We start from the raw sequence: 21,674 nt of genomic DNA on the forward strand, positions 1-21,674 counted from the left end.
GAACAAGGTTGCAGGGTATTCAGTGTTAGCTCCCCTGGACCCATTATAGATACGCCATTGCCTTAAATCTATAAATAAAGAAACCGGCCACCAGCCCTCTCAGCAGCTGTCCCCATAGTTTTCTATGGGGATAGTATTTAACAAGATTCACAAAGTGAAGTTTTGCGGATCTTACATGCGTGGCCAGACTGGCCATCTGGCACTTCTGGCAAATGCCAGAAGGGCCGATGGCCAGATGGGCCGCCCTGGCCGTTTGAAAGCCTGGCCGAGCAGTGGAGCTGATCTGCCGGCATGCAAGGAGACGGGGCATGCCACTTCTTTCTGTTAATGGTCATATCTCTAGAACCAGATTTCTTCCAAATGGCGAATCATTTTGTACACAAAATCTGCACTCCACATAAAGGACCTCATTCAGAGACGGTCGAAGCGGCCGCACGGTTGTACGCCACCGATGTTCTCTATACTGCGCACGCGTAAAGTTCGCAATGCGCATGCGCAAACTAGCCGCTACGATCAGAAATTTCTCTCTCCTTGAACACAGCCAGGTCGGTAGTTTGAGTGACAGATTGAGGCATTTGTGGGTGGTAACAGGGGAAGGTGCTTGAAAACAGGGGAGTGGAGATCCGAACACAGGCGTGCCTACTTATGCGAACAGCGTTTTATGGGAGTGCATACGGTTTATGGGAGTGCATAATTAACAAAGTAGCGTCATGGCACATGTGACATGGGAGGTTTTTACACTGACATGATCGTAGAGCTTAAGAGAGGGTATGGTCAACCTTAAGCTCTACGACCAGTTCCGATGGTTCCCGATGGTCACGATTAATCCTTATATGCCCGGAGATGACGTGCAATGCGTACGAGAAGGGGGCATATTTTTTAGAATTCTGACCGCTTCCTCCCCTTGGTCGGCCAGCTACCGATCCGAACTTAGGGGGCAAATTGCGAGGGAATCATTTGCATATCCGGCCCCTTTTCCCGTACGACCGTGCGGCCGCTTCGACCGACTCTGAATGAGGTCCAAAGTGGATAACAAAAGGTGACACTTCCCTAGTAATCTCTGTTTGTTGATTAAGTGTATTTTAGACAAATCAATGTGATTAATTTAAAAAATGGGGAAATAATGCAGAGACACAACCCAAAGGTGACGATGCCGGACTGAAAATAAGTCGGAGGTAACTGATCGGGCATTGTGTGTGCGCAGAACTAAAATCGAATATTCACCCTCATGTAGAGTTGTACGTCTGTGGCCAGACTGCCCTTTTCCGTACCCTTGGTTTTATAGTATACCAGTTACCAGTGAGCACTTGCAGCAGCCCTATCCTTGTTGCAAAAGATATGTCTGAGAATTATATGTATGCACAACTCGGCGTCCAGCAATTCCGTCAACAGGCTCACAGCAAACATTGCCTTTGTGACAATGCTCCAAATCGCCAGTTGAGTCGCACGTGGAGATGCGACTAAATTGCGTACATCTCTGCACTGCAGTAGTTACACTTGGTTACGTAGCATGCGCAGAGCGTTAGCACGCTAGATATGTTCCAGGAACAGACTTTCATTCAGTGCTGCATCAACACCACTGGTGTTTTTTCTTAGATTATAAAAGCCGCCACCTTACAGACCAGCTTGGAGATATGGGGGAGATGGCAAGTGGGCCAGAATTGATTCCATTCTATGCAGGAAGTGAGGCCGCTGCGGTAATGTTTATGACTCTGTACACATGTGAGACACAAGATTCTGATTATGGGAGGAAACATTGTAACGAAGGTGGGAAGCTGCATATATTGGAGGAATAAATTTTTTTTTTATTAAACCCAACTTAGTCTCAGAATAAATAGAGAATAGAACTATCTGTAATGCTGCTAACACTGTTTTCCTTTAAATGTTTTTCAGAATGCATTATGTCAAGCCTGACGCCTTCAAACCACCGTAAGTTTTTAATTGTCAGATATGCATTGTTATTTTCAGTAACTATGAATTTCAACAACCACAGGATATGGGATGCAGTCCAGTGGGGTAACTAGGACATTTGAAGCCCAGGGCAAGATAAAAAACAGAACTCCCCACCCTAACTATGGGCGTGAGCTGAAAATGTGGGCATGGCCACATGCCACAAGGGGCATGACCACTGAAAAATGGGGGAGTCAACATGATACACCACCGTTTTTCATCACTCTGGGAACAATCCTTTCCATTCCATATGCACCTTAATGTCCCCAGTAGTAAAACCCCTTATGCTATGCCCTCAGTAGTAGTGTCCCTTATGCAATGCCCCTAGTAGTAATGCCCCTCATGCAATGCCCACTGTAGTAGTGTCCTTATGCAATGTTCCCAGTAGCAGTGCCCCTTATGCAATTCCCCCTGTAGTAGCACCCCTTATGTAGTGCCCCCAGTTATACAGTGCCCCTTATACAGTGCCCCAGTAGTGCTCCTTATACTACAGGTTTCAGTAATGGCTAGGAGATTCAGGGAGTTGGAGATGAACTCCCATGGGTTCATGGGTGGGGACCAGTTTATTACAGACTAACCTGGCATTCCAGAGGGCACAGGATAGAGGGACAGTGGCTCTCTCTGAATGAGGGCGGGCACTTCTTGTTTTGAAGTGCTGCCTCCAGGTCGCAAGCTAAGCTGTGGGTTACCACCCACAGCTTAGCTTGCGATCAGGGTGATGGTCGCGATGGTCATCACCATCGCGACAATCGGGGCTTACGACCAGACCCTCAGGTTGGGTCTGGGCTCTCATAAGCCCCAGGGAACTTCCTGCTCTGTTTGAGCAGGAAGTTCCCCGCTGACATCATCAATTGTCAGTGGGACCACCCTCAAATGGCAAGCGTTCCGACTGGAATGCCTCCATTTGGCAGTGCACGCCCCGGCACGCCCAGCAAACGGGGCGAGCTGTCACTCAACATCGACAGCTTGCCCCGTCTGCTACGAGACCCCTAGCGACGGAGCGCCCGTCGCTAGCCAAACACACGCACTCAGCCGATGTTTTCGCACTGCGCATGCATATGCATCGCACTGTGCGTGTGCGAACTAGCCAGTGCGATCGGGTAAGGGTATGCAGACTACACGCAGTGTGTACGCAGACCCTTCTAATATTGATCGACAGGAAGTGCCGTTTGTGGGTGGTGACGGGGGGTGCTTGGGCGAACACAGACGTGCCTGTGCATTGGGGCGCCGTTATAGGGGCGTAATTAAGGCAGTGAGGCAGAATGCACAGCCAGATGACTTGATGTACGCAGGAAGTGGCCAAAATATTGCACAACATCAGGTCAACCTGTATTGTGTGTATGGTTCCGATGGTTCTCGATGTTACCAATGTTTCCACTGTCTTGCGGACTACTTAGGCTTTGAGTAAAGGGAAGTGGGCGGCATTGTGTAGTGCTGGGCGTCTGGTTCTTATGCTGCGGCTGCCGTGCGTTTGCATTGATTAGCATATACACGCAGCGGCCGAGTGTGTGCGTTCTCTCACTTGCGTTCCTTGCTGAATCAGAATCCTGTGTGTGTCTATAACCTCCCAGACAACAGGACCTCTAGCAGCCATCTTATCATGGTAAAGTTATAGCGCATGCTTGTCTTCACCAACAGTTACATTGCTAATTAGACATCTTGGTGTTATTCCTACTTTCTTAATAATAACAGGTAAAGAAAGTAGGAAGCAGAATAAGATCAGTAAATAGGATGAACAGTACATTAAACCTACTGTATCTGAACTGACATATTGATTCTTCTTCTCAGGAGAACAGATGTACTTACGGTAACTCCATGGCTTGCACCTATTGTTTGGAATGGAACATTTAACAGAGATATACTGGATGCGCAATTCCATCAGATCAATGTCCGTGTTAGTCTAACTGTGTTCGCTATTAAAAAGTAAGTTATAGGGGTATTGACAGGTAAACAAGTAAAAAAATCTTACAATATTAATTATTTTATACAACAATTTCCTCTTCCTTTTTTCTTTAGATGATATTCAGTGGCGTCCCTACCTCTCTCTTTACCTGGTGCGGGCAGCAGTGGCAAATCAGGGGATGTGGCCTCGCAGGAGGGGGCGTGGCCTCGTACCCTGAACGCCCATTTTTTGTCACACCAGAGGTGCCGGAGGTGCAGGCTGCCCTCGGGGACAAGCCTGTGTGAAGTGCCAGCTCCCTCACTGTGTCAGGAGCTCCTGTCACTTTGGTGTCACCCCTCGGCTGGTGACACCTGGGTGCGGCCCACACCCCCCATACCCCCCTTATGATGTCAGTGATGATATCTACAGCAAATAGAGAAGTAGGCCAGGCTCCAGGCAGTGGCGTCACTAGCGGGGTGCAGGCCGCACCGGGTGTCACCCTCCAAGCGGTTGACACCAAAAGCCGCACCACTCATGCCCGCAAAACCCCCTCTGACAGACTGGGATGGACATTGGAAATGTTGGTTAGCAGCCATCGTTGTTTCCAATTCGATGGAAGTACTTTTTCCATCAAATACCGGTAATTTGATGGTTTCCAGCCATCGGATGCAGCTTTCCAATGCCCATCCAATGGCTGGCTGCAGGGGTACAGCACACACCGCTGTTCTGCATAGCAGAGCAACGGGTGAGCAGTGGGAGAATAGATGCCGTGCCCATGCGCATGGCATCTTTTCAGTGTATAGGGGTAGCCTTGGGAGAGTCTCGGAGAGTCACATCTCGGAGAGTGCTGGGCACGCCCCCACAGTGACGTGAACAGGGGGTGCCACGAGGCTCCGCCCTGTTCACAGAGGCTCCACCCCTGTCTTTAGTCATTTAAATAGTTTTAACCATCAAATTCTTTTGATGTGATGGTTAGTTACCATCAATTAAAAGTTTGAATGGTGGAAGCCCAGCCATCATTTGAGGGCGGGCTTCCGATGTCCATCCCAGAGCCTGGCCCTGCTAGCTACAGCCATCTCCAAATGTCATTAGCAATTGTAGCCTATAGGCTATACTCAGCAGCATTTGCCTGGAGAGAGTTCTATAGGATCCAACCGCTGCACCCATTGCTTATGCGTGCGTGGTCAGCAGACCCTGCATTTACAGTAGTGCACCCAGCTCCTGTTTGTTTGTTTTTACTGTGCATCTCGACTGTGGGCCTGATTCAGAGATGGACGTTTTTTTTTTGTGCAGCCTCCTGGCTGCTCGCATAGCTGTGGGTGACCACCCACAGCTATTGCGAGCGGCCAGGATGATGGTTGCGATGGTCAAGACCATCACAACCATCGGGGCTTGCGACGAGACCCTTGTGATAGGGTCTCGACTGCCACAAGCCCCAGAGAGCTTCTGGCTCTAATAGAGCCGGAAGCTCTCCCACTGACATCACTGGTGATGTCAGTGGGGCCGCCCACAAACGGCAGGCATTCGCATGGGAATGCCTCCGTTTGTGAAGCCACCCCCCGCCACGCCTACAGAAACGGGGCGAGCTGTCGATCAACATCGACAGCCGCCCCTTTTGTAGTGAGCCACGGAGCGAGAGAATTTCTCTCTCACTTCGGGGCTTGCGCACGTGCAGTGCGGTCTCGCTGCGCGTGCACAGAGCACACCATCGACTCAAGCGCTTTGCGAGCGGGTCTGAATCAGGCCCAGTGTTCATACAGAGATGGAGTTGCGATTTCTGACGTACGAAGATGGTTCGTCTTATGGGAGTGTTATGGGAGTGTCGCTAAAGTATTAGCATACAAGACGCTCAATCACTCATATTGCAGGCTGTACTCAGAGGGAAAAAAATCTCCATGTGCCATAGGGCTGGTGCAAGTTTCGATGGTGCCACCGGCGGTGGCGCCTGAAGATGAACAAAGCGGTGTTACATAATCTAAAGACACTCAAAGTGGGCGCCTCAGTCTTTGCATATTAAAACGCACTCTTGTATAACAGGGGAAGGGCTGATACTACCGTTAGCATAACGTCGCAGACAAGACTACGGCATGATGGTGCTAAAGCAGTTGCAGCATCTCGCACCCCCGAATCAGCTTGCTTGTGTGGCAGAATGGCTGATGCCAGCGCTCAGAGCGTGTTACTCTTTTTAATTTGCTCAGTGCATCTCCCACACTCCCAGTTGCTGCCGGCTGGTGTAATATAATATATGCAAATTAGTGGCCTATTTAATAGGATGTTATGGTGCATACACATGGTCAGATTTGTCAGATCATCGATTTCCTTGAACGATAACCATGAACAATTTGAACGATTTTATCAACGATGAACGATGAATGATTTCTGACACTATTTAAAATGAATGAAATCGCTGAAACACAGTCGATGCCAGATATCGTTATCTGACATGCGGGCACAGGCATCGTTGGTCGATGCATGCCCAACATGTCAACGATATGAATGATTGAACGATTTTTACAATCGTTATCGTTCATATCTGAGAACAAATCTGACCGTGTGTAGGCATCATAAGACCTTGCCAGATCATTGACTCCACATTTGTATGTCCAGCTTTTCATCAGCTTATATCTGTCTTATTGTTTCTGGGATTTTCTGCTAATTCTAAAGGTGTATACACACACACACAACGATTTTTTGAATGATTATCTATAACGATATCGTTTTTCGCTCAATCGTTGAAAAAATCGCTCACTTTCTGAGTTAAAACGATAAACGATTATCGTTCATGCGCGTTCTCATTTGTAGTTTGTAGTTCAGTCAGACTGACCAACTCAACTATTTTCAGTAAGAGAATATGCAAAAATCGTTTGTAGTTCAAAAAAAATCATTCATTGCATTTAGTACATGAATGATTTTAGTAAATGATTTTCGTCTATTTTTCCCTTGAAAAAATGAATGAAAATCGTTTACTAAAATTGTTCATTTACTAAATCGTTGTGTGTGTATGCAGCTTAAGGGGTAAATTTACTAAAGTGATAGTTTTTAGAAGTGAGTTTTAAAAGTGATGTTGCCCATAGCAACCAATCAGATTCTAGCTATTATCTTCTAGAAGGTGCTAGTTAAATGTTAAGTAGAATCTGATTGGTTGCTATGGGCAACATCACTTCTAAAACTCACTTCTAAAAACTTTCACTTTTCACTTTAGTAAAAACGATGTAAGTAATAAGAAATACATTGGTTTATTGCTTCTAACCCTTAACAACCTTGTATAGCTTACTTAACTTAAACTAATAAATAACGACACAGACAACAAGAGCTTGGCTAAAAGGTCACAGCTTTTATTTATAATTAATTAACCTAACCAGGGTGGCAAAGAGATGCTGCAGGCTCAGTTCTAGCTTTTACTTTGCTCAAAATACTCGGGGAACGACTGACACGTCCCCCCTCTAGACGTACTAACACTGCGAGGGTCCCACTTCCCTCCTGGGCCAATCCGAGACGCTTTCGTACAAAAAGCGCCCGGGTCCCCCCGTGCGGACCATGACAAATTTGCCAGGTTCATCGAGGGCAAGTGCCCCCACAACGTATCTTACGCCACATAAAGCCACTGAGCTGCAGCATACTCCCGCCATGCTGCGCCTCCCCTGAATTGGGAAGAAAAAGTTAGTATGACACAACATAAACAGTAACGGGTGGGATGGTGGGTTTCAAAGATCCAGGAACCAAGAGACTGTCCATGCTCACACAAGCCAATATATACTGATCATCTGACCACTCCTTCAAACAATATCATTGGCTCCACCAACCAGCTGACCAGACAGCCTTATAATCTGCCCAGCAACAAGGCTGACCTCAACATCCATACAGCAAAAAACATAGTATTCTTAGTTATACTCATGCTTATCCAGCCTTCGCATACTATGAACATTTTTCGTTGAACGATTTTCTTTCAGTTTTTCCCTTGAATAAGTGAATGAAAATCGTTTTACAAAGTAGTTGGTTTTACTTTACATAATAAATGATTTTCTGTGTGTTGAAAGAAAAATGTTGCAACTTCTATTGAAAATTGTTCAGTTGGCCAGTCTGACTGAACTGCAAACTACAATCGACAAACGTGAATGCGCATGAACGAAAATCGTTCATCGTTTATCGTTTTACACTGAACAATTTTTTGAACGATTGAACGATAACGACGTTGTTATAGTTAAATCGTTCAAAAAATCGTTGTGTGTGTACGCACCTAGAGTCTTTGGCTCCAGAGGCTGGCAGCAGGGCCGAAGCTAGGATATCTGTCACCGGGTGCAAGGTAGCAATTTTGCGCCCCCTCCCTTCCCGTACCTGGATTTTGTCCTTCTCCTCCATAAGGCAGTGCCACACATCAAAATGTCCATTACACATTATGCCACACACTGTAATGCCCATTACCAAAGTGCCACTTACATATTTGCCTGACACCATTTTATGCCCCACAGTAAGGCTTCTAATTACTTTAAAATTACCTGCTCGTTGCCATGGGGTTTCATGCTTGTTGCCATGGGGGTTTATGCTTGTTGCCAGGGGTTACATGCTCGTTGCCAGGGGGTTTCATTCTTGCTGTCAGGGGATTTATGCTCATTACCAGGGGTTCCATGCTCATTGCCAGAGGTTTCATGCTTGTTGCCAGGGGGTTTATGCTCATTGCCAGGGGTTACATGCTCATTGCCAGGAGTTACATGCTCATTGCCATGGGGTTACATGCTCGTTGCCAGGGAGTTTCATGCTTGTTGTCAGGGGATTTATGGTTACCAGGGGTTCCATGCTCGTTGCCAGGGGTTACATGCTTGTTGCCAGGTGGTTTATGCTCATTGCTAGGGGTTACATGCACATTGCCATGGGGTTTATGCTCGTTGCCCGGGGGTTTTCATGCTCATTGCCAGGGGATTTCATACTCCTTGCCATGGGGCTTCATGTTCATTTCCAGGGGGGTTTATGCTCGTTGCCACAGGGGTTTATGTTTGTTGCCAGGGGATTTCACGCATACCTCTCAACATGACCCTCTCCAGGAGGGACACAATGCTCTGGTCCTGGACTTCCCTGGTAAGAGGTGGGGCTGCAGCGCAGTTCAAAATTCAAAAAGGGGAGCCAGACCAACTGTCATTTCACACGCTGCCAAACATCACTGGCCGGGACTCACTGGCAGTTGGTGTGACTCCCCTATTTGAATTTTGGACTGTGCTGCAGCCCCACCCCTGGAGCCACCACCAATCATAAATTACCAGGGAAGTCCAGGACCAGAGCATTGTGTTCCTCCTGGAGAGGGTCATGTTGGGAGGTATGTTTCACGGGAGAAGATGCAGCTTTCAGCATCTTCTCCCGGCAGCGCCAGCGTTCCCGGCACTTCCGGGAATGCTGTGTGCATTGCGCTCTGCTAACAGACACTAGAGGTCCAGTAGGATCTATAGCATCTGACTCCTCCATGGCAGCGGCCACTTTTGCATGGCCGTCTTCAGCAGAGTCCATGCGGACGGCTAGTCCACATGGAATCTGCTGAAAATGGCCATCCAAAAATGGCCACCGCCAAGGAGGAGACATACACTAGAGGTCCAGTAAGGATCTCTAGGATTTGTCTCCTCTTTGGCGGCGGCCATTTTTGGATGGCTGTTTTCTGAATCTGCAGCCCCCAAGCCACCGCGAGCCAGCTTTTTCACCCCCCGCAATCCGGCACCCGGTGCACGTGCACCTCTAGCCCCCCCTAGTTGCGGCCCTGGCTGGCAGCCATATCCTGGAGCTGCAGTTACTGAAAACGTTGCTATTTGACAATGTGCAGTCTGAAAACACAACCGTATGTTCAACATGTGCATGTTCTATTATATTAATATAAGGCTGTATTCTATTTAATTATTAGCTTACAGTATATCTCACATTTGATCATTTGCATTTCACTGTTAAGCTTTGCCTGTGGGTTTCTGGTGTAAATAAAGCACTTTAGAAATTTCTTTAACGTGCTGCTGCTATTTACACCACAGCTATGCTCATGACTATTAGGGGTAAATTTACTAAAACTCGAGTTTGGTCGAGATGACAATCTTGGGTGAGTTTAGGCATGTTTTTCATCTTGCAAATTTACTAAAGACAAACTTGGGTGAGTTTGGGAGAGAGTTCTCACTAGTAAAACTCGGGTAAGATTGCAAACTCGAAACAACTCACCATCGGGCAAACTTGGAAGTATTTTTCATGTAAGAAATACAACTCGCAAATTTACTAAGAATCGAGATTACAATATCGAGTGAGATTGTAGCAGTCTCGTAGAGAAATTTACGTTTCAAACACTCCACCACCTGAGCTGCGAGTTTGGCAGAAACATACACAGATCAGTGTGATTTGTGTATGTTTCTGCATGTGTACTTAGAGGTCATTCAGACCCGCTCGTGAGCAAAGGATGCTCGCAAGCGGGTCGATGTTGCCCCACTGCGCATGCGCATGATGGAGGGAGCTCCGTCGTGCATATGCGCGAGACCCGGATAGCGACGGGCTCTCCGTCGCTCCGGGTCTCGCACCAAAGGGGGCGTGCTGTTGATGTTGATTGACAGCACGCCCCCTTTGGTGGGCATGCCGGGGGCGTGGCTGCCAGATGGAGGCGTTCCCATGGGAACGCCTACCGTCTGAAGCCGGCCCCACTGACATCACTAGTGATGTCAGTGGGAGTGATTTTGGCTCTGATAGAGCCAAAATCACTCCTGGGCTTGCAGCAGCGAGACCCTACCGCAGGGTCTCGTCGCAAGCCCGATGGTCGCGATGGTCTTTGACCATCGCGACCATCTTTTTGACCGCTCGCATATGCTGTGGGTGGTCACCCACAGCTATGCGAGCGGGCAGGAGGCTGCTCCATTTTCAGATAGGAGGGCACTGATTCAGAGCGAGCGCTTTGGTCAGAGCGTTCAGCTCTGAATCAGACCCTTAGTTTAAAGTGTTTTTATTAAAAAAAAATGACGAAGTGTCCCCCCCCAAAAGACATATACAGCCCTGGACTGGTCAGCAGTACTGGTTCCTAAAATTACGGGGAACAAAACGAGTAGGGTTCCACCGTAATTTAGGAACCAGCACCTGGCTGCAGGGCCAGTCCTGGTTTTAAATATATGAGGGAAAAATTGCATAGGGGTCCCCCTATATTTAAAACCAGCACCAGACCGGGGTGTAATTCCACAGCAAGGATACTCTATCACCAGGTCTCCATGGCCAAAGCATTCGCACCCCAAGCCAGATCACCCCTAGAAGGGGTCCCCCCTCTCCTGAAACCCCAGACTTGGGCTGAAGCCCAGAGCTCTTCCCCGCACCCCTGGAGTGGTGGGTACGGGGGTAACAATGTGTTAAATTGTTACAAACTATTGTATTTTACAGTGGAACTACAGGTGCCAACATGCCTGCCCTTTTGCACTTGTGGAACTACAATTGCCAGCAGGCGGCAGGCACTCGTGTCCCCACTGTAAAATAAATAGTTAAAAAAAGACAGAACACACACTGTATATAGTAAAGCTTTATTACATACCTACCTCACTTACACATACTTACCTACTGCCAGCTGGTCTGTCCCCTTGCCCAATCCAATGGGTGTACCTGAAAAAAAGATCTGATACTCACCTCTATCCTCGCGCTGGTCTCCGTAGCATCCAGGGGTCTTGGCAGCATAACAAACCGAGTAACGGAACATACCGGACAAGTATTGGTATGTGTTGTCACATACTGGATCAGGCTGAAGCAGCAGAGGAAGGTGCAGGCATGATTTTTTAGCATTTGTCACTGAGAGTTAACCCAGGAATTAGCAGATAATGCCTGCACGATATTCAGACTGTTTAGCTTAGGTCACGCGCAAGGTGTGTAAAACCGCTTGTCTAAACAACTATTAAGGCAATTCATCCCTATTTGGCCAATAAAGTACTTTAAAAAATAAAAGTAGCAAAAGTACATGGTTAAAAATGGTCTGCAAATAATTTTACTTGGGGAGAATAAGAAAATGGAGATGGTTTACAGTTAACACAATTGTTGTGTATAGTTTATGTGACGTATTAGACAGGTCACCATGATATGTGAAATAGGCCCAGCGACAGGGGGGTTCAAAGGGGACACCTGTACCGGGCCCCAAGAGACCGAGGGACCCTGACCCCTCAGGAATTTGGGGAGCCCCGCAGTGGCGTAACTAGGGTATTTGGAGCCCAGGGCAAATTTGAAAAGGGAGCCCCCCCCACCCCGATATGTGCGCGCGCGGAAAAAAATGGACGTGGTCACTTAAAAATGGGGCGTGTCAACATGACACACCCCTTTATTTTCACGCTGAACATTCCTATCCATATAAACCTTAACCCCAGTAGTACCCCTTATACAGTACCCCCAGTATGCAGTTGTGGTCTCTCTTATGCAGGCCCATAGTAGTGCCCCTTATACAGTATCCCCAGTAGTGGTCCCCCTTATACAGCCCCCAATTAGTTCCCCTTACTCAGTGCCCCCAGTAGTGGTCCCCCCAAATGCAGTGCCCTATGTAGTGTTCCCCCTTATGCAGTGCCCCCAGAAGCAGTCCCCACAATGCAGTGCACCCAGTAGTGGTATCCCCTTATGCAGTGCCCTTTATATAGTGCCCCCCAGCAGTAGTCCCCCCCATGCAGGTTTCCCAGTAGTGGTCCCCCTTATGTAGGCACCCAGTAGTGATCCCCCCTATCTAGTGCCCCCTGTAGTGGTCCCCGCAGTGCCCCTAGCAGTAAGCCCCTTATATAGTGCCCCTAGCAGTAGTCCCCCCCTCCCATGCAGTGCCCCCAGTAGTGGTCCCCCTGATGCAGGCTCCCAGTAGTGACCCCCCCTATCCAGTGGTCCCTGTAGTGGTTCTTCCTGTTATTGCCCCCAGTTGTGGTCCCCCCAGTGCAGTGCCCCTAGTAGTAGGCCCCTTTTATAATGCCCCCAGTAGTAGTTCTCCCCCCCCAAGTAGTGGTCCCCAGTTGAGGTTCCCCCTCCCGATTAAGTGCCCCCTGTAATAACCCCCCCCAGTAGAGGTCCTCCCAATAATGGTGCCCCCAGTAATGGCCCCCCCCAGTAGAGGTCCTCCTAATAATGATGCCCCCAGTAGTAGCCCCCCCGTTGTGCCCCCACCCCAGTAGAGGTCCCCCCAGTGGTAGCCACCCCCGTTGTGCCCCCAGTAGTGCTGACAGGTTTTTAAAAATATATATATATAAACATACTTACCTGAATCCACGCTGCTGCTGCTCCTCCAGTCCGCGACGCCGCTCCCGCCGCCGCCGCCCGCCAGTCCTCCCGGGCTGGCACGCTCAGCATAATGGGACAGACGTCATGACGTCTGTCCCATTACCCACTGCAGGAGCCGGACGGAAGTCCGGCTCTTGCAGTGGGTGCTGCAGCAGTCAATGAGAGTCTATCTGACTCTCATTGGCTGCTGTTTAACACACGCATCGCCGCCAGCGCTGGCGGCGATGCATGTGTTATGCACAGCCTGAGCCCGCCTCCTGGCGCTATTGGGCAAGCGCTCAGGGGGAGGGAACAGGCTCAGGTGTGCAGCACAGGACCGGAGCTGGAAGCCTAGCGCCGGTCCTGTGTAAATGTGTAGCGCTGACCGCACTCATTGCGGTCGGCGCTATACTGGTGGCTAACTAGGGCGGGCCGGACCGTGGCCGGCGGCATCCCCCCGCGCCGCCGGTCCCACGGCACCCAGGGCACGCATCCTGCCCGACCCCCCCTAGTTACGCCACTGGAGCCCAGGTCATGTGTCCCCCTTGCCTCTGCCACCTGCTGTGTAAGTTGCTTATACAGCAGCTGGCAGAGGCAACAGTAAGCAGGGCACCTGACCCAGCACAGTTGCTGCAGCTAGAACCACCATGGTCGGCACAGGCAGAGTCAAGGATGGAGGATAGCAGCCGGTGCAGCGTGCATGACGTCATTACGTTGCGCCACTGGACCAGGGGGGAGCCGCCGGCCAGGCCGAGTCTGGGTCACCAGGAAAGAGTAAAACAGGCAGCTCAGCAGGTAAGTGTGGTGCGGGGCCAAGCTGGGCTAGAAAATCATAGGGCAGGCTGCAGGTGGTGAGGAGCTGCAGTTGGAGGGGTGGTGACAGACATGGGGGCTGGGGTAGAGGGGGTGTAAAAGACACAGGTCATGTGGGAGAGGGGGTGTAAGAGACACAGGGGCTAGGTTAGAGGGGGAGCAAAAGACACAGAGGCTAGTGGAGAGGGGGATGTAAAAGACAGGGGCTGGGGGAGAGGGGGGATGTAAAAGTCAGGGGCTGGGGTAGAGGGGGGGTGTAAAAGACACAGGGGCTGGGGTGAGGGGGTGTAAAAGACACAGGGGCTGGGGGAGAGGGGGGATGTAAAAGACAGGGGCTGGGGGAGAGGGGGATGTAAAAGACACGGGGCTGGGGTGAGGGGGTGTAAAAGACACAGGGGCTGGGGGAGAGGAGGGGTGTAAAAGACACAGGGGCTAGGGGAGATGGGGGTGTAAAAGACACAGGGGTTGGGGAGAGGCGGGGTGTAAAAGACATAGAGGCTGGGGGAGATGTGGGTGTGTGACAGACACGGGCTGGGGAAGAGGCAGGTGACTGACATGGGCTGATAAAAAGGAGGGGGGCACAGGGCAGGGACAAATCAAGCACGTGGAAACACGTGGGCTGGGGAAATGAGAGCTGAGAAACATGGGTGCTCAGGAACAAAGATAAAGGAAGGCTTGGGGGGATAATAATGCTGAGAGATACAGGCGATATGAGTGGATGGCTGCAGATGGAGAGACACAGGGGATGAGGCTGGAGACAGAAATGGTACTGGAGTGAAGAGGGTTAAGGCTGGTGCAACACAGACAAGGATAAGGCTGAGAGACACAGGGGATGGTCCAAATGCCATCTTGCATGTACTTACTGAGAGGGGATAGGGGGCCCCAAAAACATGAGTGTACCGGGCCCCAAGATTTCTGTTGCTGCCCCTGATGTCGAGCTCAACTGAATTGAATTTGAATTATTTTTATTTTACATTGTAGTTTGTATTATTTTTTATGTAGGCATACTTTACAAGGCTTCACAGCATAACCTTTTCAAAGAGGTTGTAAATAATTTGGGTTCCATACAAAAGGTCGACAATGATTTGGTCAACACCAGAAGGTCAACTTCGAAGAAGATTGACAGTACAGAAGGTTGACAGGTACAAAAGGTCGACCTGAAAATGGTCGACGCAGAAATGGTCAACCCATTTTTTGTTAGGGTTAATCACTTACCGGTGGGTTAGCTAGGCACTAGGAAGGATGGTTATGGTTAGGCACGTACCCCTATGGTTAGGGTTATGCACTAGGAGGGATGGTTAGGATTAGGCACCAAGGGGAGGTTTAAGTTAAAGATTAGGGTTAGAAGAAAAAAAAATGCCTCGACCATTTGTGTTGTCAACCATTGCCATGTCGACTTATTGAACCTGTCGACTTTCTGTATTGTATTCCTTTTGTCATATTAAACTTTTTCCATGTCAACATTTTGGTGTTGATCAAGTTAGTGTTGACCTTTTTATTGCTGACTTTTTGTATCACACCAATTAATTCTAATAACACCAACTATGAAGTTATTTTATCTTGCTAGTCATTAAATTAGCCTTGTCCTATTACTTTTGGTTTTCATATCATGTAAAGATATCCCTTACCTCATATTCTCTATCTGTACTAGACAGTTTTTTCCTAAAGCCTCACATTATGCATTTTGTTTTATAACACACTGTTATTTGCCTTTATTCATTTTTTAGATACGTAATGTTTTTAAAAACATTTATTGAAACGGCTGAAAAGTTCTTCATGGTGGGCCACAAGGTCAACTATTACGTGTTCACTGATCATGCCAACGAGACCTTCAATTTCACCCTTGCCGAGGGGAGACAATTGGTCATTCTGGAGGTACCTGCCTATAAAAGGTGGCAGGATGTTACCATGAGGCGGATGGAGATGATACGAGACTTTTCTATTAAGCGTTTTATCAATGAGGTGGACTACTTGGTCTGCGTGGACGTAGACATGATCTTCCACAATTATATTGGGGTGGAGATCCTAAGTAACGTCTTTGGGGCTTTACATCCCGGCTTCTTTATGGCATCGAATATGCAGTTTACCTATGAGCGAAGGCCACAATCCATGGGCAACATTTCATTTGGTTTTGGTGACTTTTATTATACTGGAGCATATTTCGGGGGTATAATAGATGAGGTCATCAAATTGACAAACTACTGCCACAATGCCATGATGATTGACAAAGAGAATCACATTGAGGCCCTTTGGCATGATGAGAGCTATTTAAACAAATATTTTTTATCCAACAAACCAACAAAAATCCTTTCTCCCGAATACAACTGGAACAATTATTATGGTTCCCCTGCTGTTGTGAAAATCAAGAGGTTTCTTGTTTTAGAGAAAGATTACAGTAAAGTTAGATTCAGACGGGAAATCAACGACCGAGAGATAAACAATGCTTCAAATACAAAGAATATCAACTGGACTGTTGGAAGCTATTAATAGGTAAATGTTTAAAACAATGTGCATGACTTAAATAAGAGACAGGCTTCTCTTACTTAAACAATATTTATTGCAGCAAACCTTCAAAGCGACAATATATATAGATATAAAATGTAACAAAACAATTATATAAGTAAAAATGTTTCTAGTTGATTGAGCTGCAATAGCAAGCAAGATTACATTTTCAACCTGAATGTTATACCCAAGTTCCAGTCTAGAATGATATCCGGAGGTATAGCCTCCCAGGTTAACAGAATGTTCTCTATTAATTGTGCTATTAAACACAATTGCTCACCAAAAAAGGTGCAATAGTATGTCTCCTCATAGTTAAGGCGCATATCCAATTGCCGACAATGAAGGACCGCACGATAACGATATCGTTCAGTCGTTCATTATACTGTGCAGTGCCCACACTGAACGATATGTCATTCAGTGCAGGCACCCTCCCTCATCCCCGAACATGCTCAACCTGACGATCTCGTCAGGTTGACCGTCTTGTTCAGGCGATGAGCGATGCCGACAACGACCAGCGGGAGCGCGCTTCGCTGGTCATTACCGACATATCCACTGCACGATTAATGAACGATAACGATGCCGTAATCGTTCAATCCTCCATTTATACCACCAAGTGGATACGCGGCTTTAGTTTGCAGCTAAATAGTGCGGGTGCCGGTGGAGTTTGAATCGGCAGCGGTAGTGCCACAGCAGCAGTAGGGCACTGATAAGATGTCTGTCCTCCGATGCACACTGGGCCAGTGGCGTTCTCTCCTAGAGTGTGCTGACTGGATCTGCTGAATGTTAGTACCATTAAGATCAGATCACTTTCCGCAGTAATAAAGGGCATCCAGGTAGCTTGCGGTTAAGCAAAGATGAAAGTCCCGGACACAACAGAGGTATATAGCTGGGGCAGGCTGAGGTGAAAATACAGCTCAGACAGCAGCTCCAACTGGAAGTAACCCATTGATTGATGCGTTTCACTCCTCACTCAGATCTTTTTCAAGACAAGGGTTTTCCTTTCTCAATCCTCCTCTTTGTAGCTTACTTAATTTTTTTTTTTTTCACAGTTGGGTTTAATTGCTTCAAATTCATGATATCTGTTTATAAGAGTGCAAATAGGAATGTTGCATTTATAATCCTGCATTAGAACAAAAGACTACGCATAGGATTATACCTCAATTGTACAATGATATTTTACTGACGCCATTGTCTTTTTTATTATATTTATTTCAATGTTTTTGTTTTAGTTCCCCTCTCCTAATATTCCGATCTAATATCATTCCATATATCCATCTTGTCTGCACATTGAGGACCTCATTCAGAGTTGGTCATAAGTGGCCGCTCAGTCATACGCATCCGATGTTTCCAGACCACGCATGCGCACGGTTAGTTGTGCGCATGTGCGTACAAGACCTTGCAATACAAAATGCTGACGATCGTATGTACGAGCAGGAAGTGGCTTCCGAGAGTTGATTGACATGAAAGGCCGTTGTGGGAGTTGACGGGGGTGGTGGTCTGAAAACGCAGGCGTTCCTCACCGTTTTCAGGGCGTTTTAGGGGCGTGCATAATTTACCTGCTACGACTGACATAGAAGGCTGGAAGTAGTAAAATGTCACTCTACGAGCAGGTTTGAGGCCTGGCTGATCGTATAGCTTGAGGTAGGGTATGTGCTCTCTCAAGCCCCAGAGTACAATCGATACTATCGAATATTATTGATGTTAGGATTGATGTTTCTATTTTGAGCCACACAATTCAAGCAGCCAATAATCGTTTGTTGAAGCTAATAACACTGCTAATTGGCTTGTAATTGATTCAGCTGCGTTAGCATTAGAGAATAATAAGAATAAATATATTTCATGGGGATGGCTTATTCTGTGCGTTTTTTTGTTAATTTTAACATGCATTTAACAGCAACACAACATTATTATTCCAAAATCCGGGTTTAAAATCTTTTTTATTTACAAACGCACTACCAGTAATACATCAGCATGAACTAAATGACATTTGAACAATACAACACAAGAGGCCGCAACCATCAGAAGAAAATTAACATACAGCGACTGACAACAACTGACGATTGACTCGATCGCTAGCTGCTATCACTCGCTAGCTAGAGGAGGTGCATTGTTCACGTATGGGCGTCACTTTGGTTGCGACCGACCGGCCGTGCGATTGCTTCCTTTTTCAGTTTTTTGGTCATTAGGCGTACGACCGAGCAGCTGCTTACGACCGACTCTGAATAAGGTGCTGAGTTCCTCCCCTGCTACTGACCCTTAGTTAGGTTACCGCCACAAAACGCGTTATGCACTCTAAGGGGTAGACTTTCTAAAACTTCTAAAAAGGAAAAGTGGAGGTCTTTCCCATAGCAACCAATAATATTGCAGCTACCATTTGTGACACCCCTATATTTTTGGATATTGCGTGGGATGGTGTCTCAACTCTTACCGGATTCTGGGTCCTGTTGATCTTTTTCATGGTTTAGGGAGGTAAGAAAGAGGGTACAGGCAGGCACCAGTAATGTCAAACACAAATTGCTAATTATTTGACCAGATAATAGACAAATAACAATTTATAATATACTCTCAAAACATCTACTAAAGAATCACACTCTAAATACAACAAAGGTTTTATTTAACAGGAACATTCTAAGGGTTGAATACCCATTGATTCGGTGATTACTGGACAGGTAAGAAACTGGGATATAAAAGGGTTAACACTACAATTTAACAACAACAAAGAAATTGTAACAGTATCAGTATCATATAACAGAAATTCATCAAACACTTCTATCACTACAGTAAAGATCTTTAAACTTCCCTTTTCTAGCTACCCCACCAACCCTACTGCAGGCAGGTACATCACTCTCAAAGAATAAGTCCAGCGCTTACTGTATAGATGGTGCACTTCGACTAGGTTGCCCGGGTTATCTGATCTAGAGAGCGTCTATTCCCTTGTAGATTTTTACAGTTACACTTTAGCTTTCATTAGTAGCTGAGAAGCTTAGTAATATGTGGTCCTTCCAGGATGCAGTTTATAGACTGGCGGACTACATGCTGCCGGTCTATATCCCAACACGAGGATCCCGATGGGGGACTTCAGATAGGTATCAAAATACCGACACTTATCTGAATCCCAACACCGGAACGCCGAAAGATGACAGCCAGAACAAGGTAAGTCCGTGGGCGTCCTTAGCGTTAGCCACGAGGGGGGAGGATTAGGTTTAGGATTTGGGGGTTAGGTTAGGGTTACGCACCCCTAGGCGGGAGGGTTAGGCATCACCGAGGATTGGTTAGGGTAAGGAATCACCCGGGAGGTTTAGGGTGCGGGAGGTTAGGCACCCCATAGGGGGACTTAGGGTTAGGCACCAACCCGGGAGTTTTAGGCTTAGGCACCCCTAAGGGAGGGTTAGGGGGGGAGAGGGGAGGGTTAGGCTACTCAGGGGTGCCAAGAGGGTGGCGCAGCGGGAACAGATTACCCGGGCCCGGGTCCGGCACCGCTCCCCCCCTCACAGCAGCCCAGCACACAGCGCCCACTGCAGGAGCCGGAAGGCGGAGCTCATGAGTGAGCTCAAGGCGGCTCTGGCAGTGGGTGCAGCAGCCATCTTCAAAGCTTAGTTACAAAAAGTTACAAGGATATTAATGTTAAAAAAAATCACACAATTACTCGCAAGTTCAGAAATAAAATAAAAGAGAAGAAACAAACCACTCAGACCACGTCGACTTAAGTAGTTCTCGGATGGGACCATCTCATTGGATAATTCTAGATCATCTGTACCTTTTCGATAGCCCCATGCAGAATGAACACTGAGCTACCAGTGTGTCACATTTTTATGCCTGCTTCTCCAGGCACCCCCCCTCACCCCCCTCCCTGGGTTGATTTTAACCCTTGTCAGCGCAGAGTGTATTGTCCAGCTGGCTGAAGCTATAGGGATTCTCGGTCAAGTGAGCAGAGTTCTTTTAATTATACATACAGCTCTTTTAGAAGTTGAGAAGTTTGGGATCACAGACATGTCATTAAACACACACACACTGATCAGGTGAGGGAATACACACAGTGGCGTCACAAGGGGGGTGCGGGTGGTGCGGGCCTCACCGGGTGTCACCCACCAAGGAGGTGACACTAAAAAGCCACACACTCCACCCGCCATCACACAGCTGTCTGCACCCTCCCCTGCCATGAATGAGATGCCCGCAGGGCCGGCAAGAGGGGCGGAGCATATCAGTGGCCATGCAAGGAGTTGGGTCCCGGGCAGGGGTCCGTCCGCTGCGCGCCCACACCCCACCCACTTTTGCGGCCACTGCCCATCCCAGACCGTCACGCTGGAAGGTTTCTTTCTAATTTTTTTTAAGGCAGCGCGCGGCACGTGACATTATGTCGTCACACTGCACCACCACTGCTGAAAGACAGGAGCTCAGGAACCCGCTTCCCGTCACTACGCCACCGCCACCACTGCTGGATGAGAGGAGCCTTCAAGAAGAAGGTAAGTGAAACAAGGTGGCTGTCTGAGGACACAAGGCTGGCTGGCAGAGGACACAAGTGGGGGAAGGTTGGCTGGGGACACAAGTGGGGGCTGGCTGGTGACACAGAGGGGGTGAAGGCTGGCTTGGTACACAAGTGGGGGCTGGCTGGTGACAAATAAGGGGGGAGGCTGGCTGGGGACACAAGTGGGGGAAGGATGGCTGGGGACAAGTGGGGGAAGGATGGCTGAGGACACAGAAGTGGGGGAAGGATGGCTGAGGACACAAGTGGGGGAAGGATGGCTGGGGACTCAAGTGGGGGAAGGATGGCTGGGGATACAGGTGGGGGAAGGATGGCTGGGGACACAGAAGTGGGCAAAAGATGGCTGGGGACACAAGTGGGGGAAGGATGGCTGGGGACACAGAAGTGGGGGAAGGATGGCTGGGGACACAAGTGGGGGAAGGATGGCTGGGGACACAAGTGGGGGAAGGATGGCTAGGGACACAGAAGTGGGCGAAGGATGGCTGGGGACACAAGTGGGGGAAGGATGGCTGGGGACACAAGTGGGGGAAGGATGTCTGGGGACACAGAAGGGGGGAAGGATGGCTGGGGACACAGAAGTGGGGCCTGGCAGTCTGGAGACACAGAAGTGGGGATTGGCTGGCTGGGGACACAGAAGTGGGGGTAGACTGGCGTCATCATGCCCCCGGGTGCGCCTGGCATTCTGGGATGAGCACTGCAGTGTGACTATTTGACACTTGGACTGGTAAGGGGGGAGAGCGCGTGGAGCTGTGCACCTTGGTCCTGATTTTTTTTTTGGTGGAGGTGTCACCATGAGTTACAGCACCGGGTGACACCAACCCTAGTGATGCCTCTGAATAC

General features: G+C 48.3%; 1 protein-coding gene across 1 annotated transcript in view; it reads left to right on the forward strand.

Moving 5' to 3' along the window:
- Positions 1 to 16,336, forward strand: part of LOC148431300 (histo-blood group ABO system transferase-like) — a 34,310-nt gene extending 17,974 nt beyond the window's left edge. The window contains exons 4-6 of the mRNA XM_088466106.1: positions 1,894 to 1,929; positions 3,739 to 3,873; positions 15,577 to 16,336. Of these exons, the coding sequence (XP_088322232.1) occupies positions 1,894 to 1,929; positions 3,739 to 3,873; positions 15,577 to 16,336 (931 nt within the window). The remainder of the gene's footprint in view (positions 1 to 1,893; positions 1,930 to 3,738; positions 3,874 to 15,576) is intronic.
- The last annotated feature ends 5,338 nt before the right edge of the window (positions 16,337 to 21,674 follow it).

Source organism: Taudactylus pleione, unplaced genomic scaffold (assembly GCF_031769625.1).
Source record: "Taudactylus pleione unplaced genomic scaffold, aTauple2 ptg002457l, whole genome shotgun sequence".
Lineage (NCBI taxonomy): Eukaryota > Metazoa > Chordata > Amphibia > Anura > Myobatrachidae > Taudactylus > Taudactylus pleione.